Source organism: Drosophila teissieri, chromosome 2R (genome assembly GCF_016746235.2).
Source record: "Drosophila teissieri strain GT53w chromosome 2R, Prin_Dtei_1.1, whole genome shotgun sequence".
Taxonomy (NCBI): domain Eukaryota; kingdom Metazoa; phylum Arthropoda; class Insecta; order Diptera; family Drosophilidae; genus Drosophila; species Drosophila teissieri.
Genome location: NC_053030.1, coordinates 13,911,164 through 13,923,332, shown reverse-complemented (window position 1 = coordinate 13,923,332; position 12,169 = coordinate 13,911,164). Strand labels below are relative to the sequence as shown.

General features: G+C 47.3%; 1 protein-coding gene across 1 annotated transcript in view; it reads right to left on the bottom strand.

Annotated features, from left to right (window-relative positions):
- LOC122612491 (actin cytoskeleton-regulatory complex protein PAN1) overlaps positions 1-12,169 on the bottom strand; it is a 34,903-nt gene that overhangs the window by 21,431 nt on the left and 1,303 nt on the right. The window contains exons 2-3 of the mRNA XM_043786150.1: positions 8,159-9,059; positions 4,035-5,974 (exon numbers count right to left, since the gene is read on the bottom strand). Of these exons, the coding sequence (XP_043642085.1) occupies positions 4,035-5,974; positions 8,159-8,983 (2,765 nt within the window). The 5' untranslated portion in view covers positions 8,984-9,059. The remainder of the gene's footprint in view (positions 1-4,034; positions 5,975-8,158; positions 9,060-12,169) is intronic.

The following is a 12,169-nucleotide window of genomic DNA, read 5'->3' as shown; positions in this document are numbered from 1 at the left end:
TATAAAGCCTAATCAAAAAAGATGATCTCTAATCCATATTATATGAGCATTTCATTCTATTATGAGTTAATATTTGCCTAATTTTAAGCAACAATCTAGAATGTGTTTTCCATTACTAGCATTTTCCCATTGTATTTGTATTATTACTACATAATTTTCGCTGTGCACCAAGTCCCTCTCTTCACCCATATCATTTCGACTGGAGAATGGCAACTTTTTGGTTTATTGGCTTTATTGACTTTTGGTAAGTTCTCTTCCCGGTTGACTTCGTTACGATTCGATTCGTTTTGCGGCCAGAGCTTCTTGAGCGGGCGACAACTTCTGTCGATGGGTGGAGGTATATCCTATGAAGGGTATGCCGGCAGTCGGTTAGTGTTTGTAAACTCCTCTGATTGCTGGCTGTGTTTATTCGCTTATAAAAATAAATAAACCCAACGCCGCCAAATCGCTGAGAGAGAAGGACAGCAGGAGTCCAGGGCAGAGCAGGACAGAAGCTGGCAGTTGCAAGACCGTAAAACTGGAAAGTTGTTTGGTCAGTTCTACTGGCAACATCCACCACCAACAGCAGCAGCAGCAGCAGCATTTAGTGTCGAGTGCTGGCTCTTGGGCTCTGATTTTCTCGCTGCCGAGATGCGAACGAAAATTTATGAAAAATCACTCAATTTTCCAGCTGCGGAAAAGTGTGTCATCCCCCGAAATGTTGCAGAATCCCCAGACAAGATCGCCCCGAGTCTCTTTCCTTGGACTCTCGACACGGAGTTGCAACTCGATCTTGGCTGGTTTTACCTGGTTCTTTTCGGCTGAAATCTGGTTTTTGTCTCCGTCTCGCTGTCTCCCTCGCTCCCGGTGCAGCTGTCTCTCTCAGTGTTTTGTTTCTTATTCTGTTTCTGTTTCGTTTCCATTTGCATGGTTGAAGTTGAATGTTGAATCATCGATGTTGATATCGAGCTGGCGTATCTGGCAGATACTTTTGCACTTCTCCGCAAACGCCAATGCAAACGCCAATGCAAATGCAAATGTAAATGCCTGTGTATTTTAGCCAGTTTCGGGGTATTTGGACTCTGTATTTGGCACCCGCCAGCAAACTGGTTTCCCCTACTCATCCGTGAACAGGACCGATTTCAGTGTCAGCTCAGCAAAATCCGCAGCAGTCCATCCATTCAATTTGCAATTAGCCGCAGCGCCATAATTAATAAAGGAAACACACGTCCAAATGATGTTAACTAAATTGTTTTTGATTTATGGCTCAAGTTCGAGTTCACATCGTTCGCGAGTGAGTGAGTGCCTGGGTAACTTTAAGCCAAATTTATGATAAGCTGTTGGCCATTCGGCCTGCGTTAACCTCAGGCCGGAGATTCAGATTCAGATGTAGATACAGCTACAGCAAAAATAAAACCTAAGAAAACCGAATGCGAAAGTGAAAGTGGTCGAAAAAAAGACAGCAGTCCTCGATCTCTCTCTCTCTTTCTCCTTCCCATCCCGCGTCGCTTGTCTCGAGTGATTTTATTACCGCCTTTCTTGTCTCTGTCTCTCTGTGTTAACTTGGCTCTTGTTTTTGGCTCGGAGTCGGAGTTTCAAAATAAAATTAAACGCTAAGAAAAACAAAGCAACGAAGAAATGATTACACCGATTTATACGTGAGTTCGGCATCACGTTTCCTTTTTATTGCTCTCTGAATTTGTTATTTTTGCTGTTGTCATTTTTCATTTGGGGTTCACTGCTGGCTGAGTTGGTTGAGTTGGCTGACTGTGTTTTTCTCCTTCGGTTATTTAATGATTTCAAGATTATACACGGTCCACCAGGCGACCCTTCTACTCCTGGTCCGGTCGGCTCAAAGTGCTCCTGCTCCTCTTTATCCCCCAAAAAAGCTGAGGCTGAAAAACTTTCGCTTTTTTTACACCTTTTGGGGCAGGTAAGGTAAGGTAACAAAAAAGCAAAAAAAAATGTGAAAAAAACGTTGTGTAAGAGCATGTTAATTTGGGACGAAGGCAGAAGGTGTTAAAAGTGCAGATAATGTCTGCGGTTTGTTGTTTGGGCTCTTTCTTCGCTATATAAACCCTTTCATTGAGGGATGCTGTTCACACTTCGCTGGCAGGAATCTCTATTAAGCGACCCAATTATCTGTGAATCTTTTGAGGGGAAAGGTAAGCGGCTTAGAGTGAAATATCCAATTTAAAGGCTGGTTGTAGGACTAAAAGCGCATGATATGTGATAAGTCGCAGTAGAATCTAATAATCACTCAACCTTCATGTAGTGCCACCCTTGCCTCGGAAAAACAATTAATTTAATGGGCCAACTTTGAACTCGTACTCGTTCTTCATAAATATGCTAATCAACCGGCGAACACGCCTCCAATTTAGACAAAGAATAGCTAATGCTGGCGCTCAGTTTGGCTCGACACAGTTTTGCAATTATTATTCATCAATGGGCAAACATAATTAAAATTGTGAAACACGATTTGCTCTTGACTCAGACGTTGCTGGAGCAACGTCTGTCGCCAAATGTCAAACGATCAAGCGGTGGGAGTTGAAGTGGTGGTTCTTGTTTCATTTCGAGACGTTTAGGGAGCCCATTAGACAGATAGCGCATCCGTCAGATACGGCAACGGCTACAGCTACAGCTACATTAGCCGCATGAAGCAGTGAAACAGCTCAGAAACTGAAACAGCAAGAGACACAGATACAAATGGCGAAACAGAGATACAAGTTCGAGTACACGCGGCATCGATTATTTGTGTGGCGGTCTCAAATGAAAACTGGTTCTGCCAGTGCCCAACTATAGATAAGTGTTTCAGTGTTCCAGGCAATAAATGCGTGGGAAAGCGACTAGGCCAGTCCGATCTGCCAGTATCGCAGAATTATGGCCAGTCAGCCTAGCACAAAGCCAAACTTCGGCGCTAGATGTGCAATTACAGATAAGCCCGAACTCATTATAATAAAAATGAGTTGTTAAAGCCCCAAACTGAAGACCCAAAACTTTTCGGCGAAAACTAGCCAAGAGTAATGGCCAAATGTACCGAACTCTTGCCCTTTTTTTTTGTTTTTGGGCTCAACTTTAAATTAAAGCCACTCGCCTGCTCTATTCTCTATCGTTCATTCATTTTTCTACATTTTGCCTAATTTCTGGGAAGCTGTCAACGTTGAGAATTAATTTTTACACCACCAGCGACCAAACGACCCGGCGGACCGGCATGGACCTGAACCTGGTTTCCTGGTTTGGGGCATGGTGCTTGGGGCTTGGGGCTGGTCCCTCGCCGAGGTGGAGAATCAAATCATGCAAGAAATTTGTTACTGACATAAAAATTACCATCATTATAATGTCTGGCCCCGTCTAACACGAACACGAACACTCGAAAGCAGGAAGAGCGGCACAACAGCCAGTGTGTGGTAATAGAAAATGTCGAAATGGACACTGGGAAAAATGCCAGGCATTTCGGGTTTGCATGGGATTCAAGAAATTAAAAGTAGTGCGAAATTTGCTAAATAAATCTAGTCAGAAGTAAACAAATTTCTAGTAAACAAATTTCTTAATAAACCCTCTTAGATCTTTTTTCTGCCAAGTGACTATCTCATTTAGTAAGGTACTATTCTCTTCGCTATTTGTAGCTTATATTACTTTTTGTATATAGTTATTTATAAATGAATTAAATGTTTATCCCAAAATAAGTGGGATAGTGAGTGTTTTCAAGTGTACTGTACTTGAAGACGCCTCAAAAACACAAAAACTATTTCAGCAAACCATATGGAAACATGTGTTTGTATGTATAACGTGAACTGATTTTCGGTATAACAACTCTGCAAACAGATTCATGTTAAGGACTAACAGAGGTCCTGAACTAGGATCCTGTTATCTTTAAAACTGCCCCACATTGTTCTCAGTGCACTTTTCACCGGCTAGGAAAACGAAATTCGAGACTGGCCAAAACGACAAAGGAGTGCCTGGTCGAACGTAACGGCTCGGATGAGTGATCGATGCTGTCCGGGAAGAGAGTTGCTCTTGGGGATTGGGGGACAGCTAGTGGGCTTGGAACTCACCTGCGCATGATGGGCAGCGGCAGCGTGAAGCGTCCGTCGTTCATGAGGGGCGCTGGCAGCGGACCCGGCAGTGGCACCGTCGATATCACGGACGTCAGCGCTGGCGGAGGAGCCGGAGTTGCATGTGCTGGCTGCTGTGCCGCCGCCGCAGCAGATGCTGCAACAGCAGTCGCCGGAGGTGGAGCAGTGGACATGGCTACGGGCACGGGAACGGGCAGAGCGGTATAGGGCGGCGGGTAGTGGGCGTGGAGGATGTCTGGCAGAAGAGCGCGTGCCAGTCCCATGGCGGCCGGATGAGGGTGGGGAAGTGGGTGGGGATGTGGGTGGTGCAGATGCGGTGGTGGGTGTAGTTGGGGCGGTGGAGGTGGGGGCGGGTGGCGTCGCGCATGATGCGGCTGAAATTGTTGTTGTTGCTGCTGCTGCTGCCGGCGTTCCCGCCGCTCCTTGCGACGTTGCTCGCGTGTCCGGATCTGTTGCTGCTGCTGCTGTTGTTGCTGCTGTTGCTGTTGCAGGTTGGATGATGTGCTGGCTGACAGATCATCCGTTTGGCATTCCGTTGAGGTGAAGGTGCGTGGGTGGTTATTGTTGCTGTTGCTGCTGCTGCTGCTGGCATTCACATTGATTATATTCACACTGTTATCGGGCTGCACATGATTATTATTGCTGGCCGTGGTAACAGCAGCAACATGTTGCTGATCCCCATTTGGGCAGCTGCTATTATTATTGAGCCTATTTTGATTTTGAACACTTGCACTAAACACTTTGGCTGCTGCTGGCACACACTTATTGATTTCCACCACGCTGTTATTGTTGCTGATGTTGCTGTTGGTGGTGTTGCTGATGCAGCTGCTGCTGCTGTTGTTGTTGTTGTTGTTGCTGCTGCTGGGGGTGTAGCTGCAGTTGACAACGCACACGCCGTTGTTGTTGTTCACGATGCTGGTGGGCGAAGCCACCGAGACCCGATTGCCGTTACTAGTACCGTTAGTGCTGTTATTGCTGTTGTTGTTGTTCACTTGGATCGTTAGGCTCGGCTGTCGCTGGCAGGACTTGGAAGTGGCTGTTGCTGTTGTGGTTGTTGCTGTTGCTGGCAGCACAGCAATGTTGCTGATGCTCCTAGCCTCATCGACAACTTGATTGTCGCCGCTGTCGGTGCTGCTGCTGCCGGACACATTGAGAAACACACTGCTGCTGCTGCTGTTGTTGTTGCTGCTGTTGGAGCTAGTACAACTAGCAGCAGTGTCTGCTGCCGCAGTGGCTGGCACATTTAGACGCATTTCGCTAACGGTGTCGGTGGCGTTGGCGTTTTCAATGTCCAACTGGCACTGGCTCAGACCCCGCTCGAATCTGCTTTCACTCGCGCGAAATTCGGCATAGAGACGCTCGAGTTCTGCCAAACATTTGTTGGGCCGCAGCACGCTGCTGCTGCTCGAATCGTACAGTGGGCGATAGTTGCTGCTGCTACTGCTGCTGTTGTAGCAATTCCGGTTGCTGTTGCTCGCGCTGTACAGTGTTGGCCCGCCGAAAGTTGCCGAGAGACTGATCGCCGAGCGCTCGCCGCTAATGTTGCTCACGTAGCTGATGTTGCTGGTGCTGCTGTTGCTGCTGCTCGCTGGCGTGCTCGTGTTGCTGGCTCTCAGCAGCTCTCTCCGCTCTCTGGCGGCACAGGAAACAGGTTGACTGACCTGCACTGCCACCGAGCTGGTTTCCTCATTCTCTGCCGCTCCTGCAGCTGCTGCTGCTGATGTTGCAGTTGCAGTTGCTGGTTCATCTCTCTGTTCATTGATAATGCAATTCGCTGCGCTGCTGGCTGGGTTTTCTTCGCTTTGTTGTGATCTTGCATTCGTTGCTGGGCTTTGTGTTTCCGTTGCCTCCGTTGTCTCAGTGTTGCTGTTGTTACTGTTGTGCTGCCTTGCAGTTGCTGGCGTGAATGGAGCGCACTTCTACAGGAGAGAGTCAAAGAAGAGAGAGAAAGAGAGAGATTGAGAGATGAGCATGAGCATGAGTACGTTTTGCATATAGCGAATGACAAGATTTACGTTTCCAGTCGTAATTAATGCTAATTGCTGGGGGATTACCCGCTGCCAGTCGGTCTCATTTTCCGCCAGCATTTTCCCGCCAAAAAGGTGGGTAGCGCTGACTGGGTACCCGTTTCGGGATCCTTCGGGCGGAGCATAAGTGTGCGCTTAATTGAATTAATTAAGCCAACGCATAAACATAAAACCGTCACAAGTAATTGCTGGTGTTGTTGTGGCTGCTGCCGCCTGCGAAGTGCTGATAAAGCTGTTGGTCCCTAACCGAAACCCTAACCCTAACCCATAACCTAACCCATACCCTAACCCAATGCCCAACGACATGATGTGGGTTAAAAGCCAAATGCGGATATACACACATCTCTGCACTCGGCACTGTGTGTGTGTGTGGGTTCTAATTATGTTACGCTGTGTTACTTGCATTAATTACGTCACAGAAATATAATGTGATTTACTGTTAGCACTACCCAGCCAGCCATCCCCTTCGAACCCGCTCGGATTTATTGTTCTAATGCTGCTCACTCTTGTGCACTGCGATTGCGTTGCTCTCGAGTGCGTTGCAATCACAGCAGCAACATGCGAGCGGGCTTCATGGGGAAGGGGTAAGGGGGTTTTTCCGAGGGGGGGATGGGTGCCGAAAAACCAAACTCATCCTCGGCTAACGGTGCCTGGCAGTGGAAAAGCTCCGGCAACTTTATTACGTCTCGTCCATAAACCTCTCGTCATGAGTCAGTCGTCAAAGCCACGCATATAAGCAGCGATATGTGCCGCATAAGGGGAAAATGTGGAGCACATTCGTGCACCCCCACGAATTAAAGAAGTAGTCACTCTGAGCCATTTGTCACTGCTTATTAGACTCGGCCAGCCATGAACAGATTGATGCTGGAATTGGATTAGAAATGCCAGAGTTCTAAGAACATTGGATGTTTCACTTGGAAACCGAAGTTCCTTTAATTGGATTACAAATACCAGAAATAAATGTCTTTGTATATGCTATCGCTACTCCATCGAGTTTACTATTTACCTGATTTGTTTACTTTACTTTAGCTACCTAAGAAAGTAGGGTATATCCCTGTGCCATTTAAAAACCCAATCGATTCTTCTTTTCTAGCATCGATTTATGTATGTAAGTACAAATTGTAACAGCGTTTAATAATATGTAATTTTAAGTGCTGTTTCGTGCGATTGTTACGACTCCACGTATTTTGATAGCTGTATAAGTTTTCCCAAAATGAAAACTGATATATTTGTTTATCTTCCCTACCCCCGCCCCTGCTGTGAAACCATTGTTATGCACTCTCCCCACCACCACCACCACCCCCACCCACATTTTCAGCCCACCGCCTTTGTTGCTTGTTTGTCATTTTTGTGCGGTCAATTTTCCGTTTCGCTGACGCCACATAAACAAATTATGAAGTGTGCACGGAAAACACAGCCACATGTGAGCCCCTATTCGAGTACTTTATGCCGTTCTTTATATGCATATGCATATAAAATTTAATATGTGGAAACAATGCCCCGCCCCCCCTCTATTTCGCAGCCCCCGCCCCCATCTGCGAAGCAAGACCAACGTTCGATGCTGATAGGCAACATATGGCGCTTATCGGCGAGGGATGCTAGCGGCACTTAAGGGCCTAAGTGAAGCATTAGCCTTTATCGGGGTTACAATAGAGCGGTGCGGGGGGAATATATGTACATAGCTGCGCGGAGTACGGGGCTGTCAATGGGCTCGATAAGGCGACAGTTCGACTTGGCGCTCCCATTTCGCGCTCGAGTCCCACAGTTTCCCATTGGCGGCGCCAAGTATTTCGAGCTGAGCCCTTGACATCAAATTTGATGGTGCTCCATTAAGCAGCTGAAAGTATCGGCGGGGTGGCATGGTGGTATCTCCCATTTTCACCTGCAGAGGGCGCTAGGTGTTGGCTAGAAAGGCAAGCTTAATCTGGGTATCTCTGAAAGGAGTTGCACTTAATGCCTCGTAAAAGGTGTCACTTTTAAGGGTGCACTAAATAGAAACCAGGTCATTCTTTACTAACAAAGAGTCCGAGTCCTAAACAAATTGATTGTCTTCGGGGGGAAATGGACTTCACTCACCTGCGAAATGTAGTCATCCGTGAAGGAGCGCCTTAGACCCAAGCCAGCGGGAACATTAGCCGTTAGTGGTGCAGCCTTGGAACCAGTCTCGTCCAGATCTCGATCCTGACCCCCTTCCTGATCCTGATCCGGATCCGCTGCTGCTGCTTTCGTTGGCGATCGTTGCGATCTATCACATGGTTCGAGGCCCACCTCCCCGCTGCTCTTGAGAGTCAGAGACGAGGCAGCGGGAGCTCCGATCTTCGAGCTGGTGGAGTTGTACAGGGAGTCGTAGGAGGGTGGCTCCTTGATCGAAGTGGCGGCCGTGGAGCACCACTGGGTCAATGTGCGGGTGGGGCTTCCCTGGTAGGCGGGGAACGAGTAGCGGTTCCGCCGGCCACCCACACCCACACCGCCGGCGGAGAAGCCCACCTTGGCCAGGTGGTCGTAGCCGGCGATGGCCGCGTCGAAGGCGCTTAAACTAAATGGGGGAAACGAAGGCACGGGGGGCAGAAGCAGGGCGGACCCACTGTCCAGGGCCTGCTGGTGGTGGGCGAAAAGCGGGAGGTGGGCGTGGTGGGGGTGGTTCAGGGCCGAGGCCTCGTAGCTGCTGTGCGACTTGCGCAGCTGCCGATTGAGCCGCTCGTCGTCGTCCTCCTCCTCGGCCTCCTCCTCCGATGAGCTGGGCAGGGGTGTGCGCTCATAGGGCGTCCAGAGCATCGAGGAGAGCGCCTCCTCCACGTCCGGCGGTCGCTGGCGGTGCGTTCCACCCGCCAGTCCCCCCGACCCACCTCCTGCCCCCGCTCCCTGCCCATGGCTGGGTGTATTCCGTTCCGACAAGGACATGCTGCAGTGGTGGCCAGAGCTAGACGCCTCATCGCTGCGCTTTGTTCCGCATCAGGTGCTTACATGGTGGGGTATCCTAAAACAAATATCATATATGGGAGTAGATTAAGTTTTATATTACAAAGGGAACAGCTTGAGTAGTTAACCGCACAGCTAAGTAATCTATATTCACATTACTATTATTATTAAAAACCCTTCACTGCTTTGGTTGAGAACAAGTCAATTTCAAAGCGATTCCCATAAATCGTACCCATTTCCTGAGTATGGGATCATTTTTCAATTTGTTCGTATTGGGTCAAAGGCTTTTTCTTAGTTACCGTAGTGGCCTATCTCTCTGACAAAAAACATGTGGAATTACATCCTTTCTTAAATCCTTGCGAATATCTCATATGCAGACTTTCAGTTTTCTTGCTGAACGAGAAACGAAAAATAAAAAAAAAACACATGGCAGGCAGCTCGAATGTAAATGGAAACTGAAAAACTTTTAACTAAGCAAATGGCTGACAAATTAAACGCTTACCATGCCCCAATTTCGAGACCAGAAACTTTTCAGCCCGACTTCAGAACGGCCTCTTCCAATTTGATAAATTGCGATTAAAGCATTTGAAATCGGTCGAGTTGGATGGAAAGAGGTTTTCTAATAGAATATGCCCGCTGGCTGGGGGTTTTTCTTTTTTCTTTTTTTGCTGGCAAAGGGATGGGCTGGGCCAAAAAACCTAAAAATGGAAAACCCCAAAACGAAATAAGCCAGCAGACATGAAAAACAAGCATCCGTTTTGTGGAAAATATATGCAGAAAAGTTTGCGATGCAAAGTTTTTGGCAGACTCGTCCTCTCTCGATTTTCCTCCTCTTCTGCCCCAAAGGAGTTTGGGAAAACTTTGCCACACAGGGGGGAAATCGAGTGTGTGTGTGTGCGTGCTTAGGCCGTGCCAAGCCAAGTTTAAACTGGCATCGAGTGGAAGGGAATGGCTTGACTGCCGTACGACTAAACGGGAGACATCGAAACGGAAATGGCTGGCCATCCAGTTGACTGCTGCAATGGCATTGCCACAACAGCAAGTGCACTGCGAGAAAATGCGACTAAAAGGGTCTGGTTAACCATTGCTAACAATTGATACAAAGCGCGTTTTAAAAATAATGTCTTACGCTCAGAATCCAATACCATAGACAACAGATAGATTATACAGATTTAGAAAACCATTTACAAAGCTGTGTAAAAGTATGCAATATATTTTATTTAACAGCAAATATTGAGCAGTGACCTCTGCGGCCACTGATACATTTTGAATTGCATTTGCTATTTAACCAGATTAACTGTGACAAGGCTTTTGGCAGTGCAGCAGTGGGCCAAGTTGAAGGCCCTTGAAGTCGCTGCCCCAGCTATGTGTTGCATATCCCGGGGCGCTTGAGTGTTCTAATTTTTTCACTCGCCACCCAGTGGGCCCTTTCTTCCGGCCCTTGCCGTCTTTTCCGACTTTTCCGTCTTTTCCGTCAGCCATTCTCGGCCTTCCTTTCGGGGCTTCAGTGTGTTTGTGGGCTTCCACCATTGAATTGGGTTCTTTCTGGCGTTCTTTATTTTTCGTCGTGTTTTGTGTTATGCTTAAATAAAGATTTGTGTTAGTGTGTTTCATTGTTGCTGTTCATCTTTTTCTTTTTGTTGCTGGCTTGCGCACTTTCCTTGTGTTTGTTTGCCTGTTTGGCAAGTTTATGTGCAGTGGCGGCCTTCATTGTTATCATTCTCAATGCTCGCCATTGCATTGTTGTGTCGAAGGAAAAGGAAGCCCCACTCTCACACACATACACCCACAAAGGCATTGGGGCCGAGTTAATACGTATGCGCAACAATTGAGAGTGAGGCTGAATGAGTGAGTGAGTGTGTGTAATATGCATGTTACCTACTTTTGTGAGCTTTTAATTAACAACAATCCCCGCACAACAAACAAAAGCGAAAAGAAAGCCTTGAATTCGAAAAAGGCCTTGTTGTTGTGTTTGTTGAATATTATATTATTATATTGCAAATTATGTGGGATTTGCAGCAGCTTTAAATGACATTCTCCCATTTTCGAGCACTTTGAGTACTAACGAGGCCTAATTATATCGAAGTTCTGAATGAATTTTGCAGCAATTTCATGAGTTCACTTGATTCAAAGAGAAAATCGCCACAAAGGAAATAAATAAGCAGAGAAATATTCAAATATTTACACAGCGGAAACTCTGCGCAAAGTCTGCGGAAAACGTCGTCCAAATGAGCACTGCACCATTCAATGGAGTTATTTACATAAATATTCACAGAGCGACCAAGTTGCCGGCATATTTTTTATATTTTTTTTATTTCTATGTGCCATTTTTATTTGACTAGACGTGCGTCGTCAGTCAATCATGCTCCAGAACTTTCTGCCGCTGGGGAATTTTTATTTCAGCCCCTCACCAGGAAGATGGAGCTGGTGCTGCGAAAAAAGAAAACTTGCCAGCAGCAGCAGCAAAAGCAGCAGAAGCAGCAGCATCGTTGCCATCGACAACTGAGCACAGTGGCAAATTGCTGCCAGTATGTTTGTAATGCAAACAAACTTTATCTAATTAAAGGAACACGTGTTACCCGACACGCCCCCTTTTGCGTCTAGGGAGCATCTTGCTGCCGTCTTGGGGATCGAGGTCTATAACTCCGTCCGAATATTGCTGGGATGCCAGCAGCTGCTTTACATTGATGACGAGGCACTCGAAATGCTTTTGATGTCTCACTTTGCATTTGCCGATTCGACAGCTTCCCAGTGTGTGAGTGTGTGAGTGTGTGAATGTGTGTGCGTGTGTGAGTGGCAGTATGGGTGCGTGTGTGCGTAACTTCCGTTTCCTGTGCCCCCCTAGGCTGCCAGCGTCCCCCTCTTCCGGCTGACTGAGCGTCGTCATCTGAAGTCTAGCACTGTCGAGTGTCTTTTGAGTTGTTTGTCAATATGTAGACCATTATTCAATCAATATATTGACACACATTTCATTTCCTCTCCCGGCAAACGCCTGCCACTCTGCCAGTCCTTCGAGTGGAGGCCACCCACCCACCACCTCCGCCACCCTCCATCCTCTTGGCCATAATCCGGCCAAGTGCTAATCGCAAACAAAGTAGTTTTTGCTTGAGTTCCATTTCAATTTCTTTTGACGTCTCACCCGCTCATTTTGGCCCATTTTTATGGCTC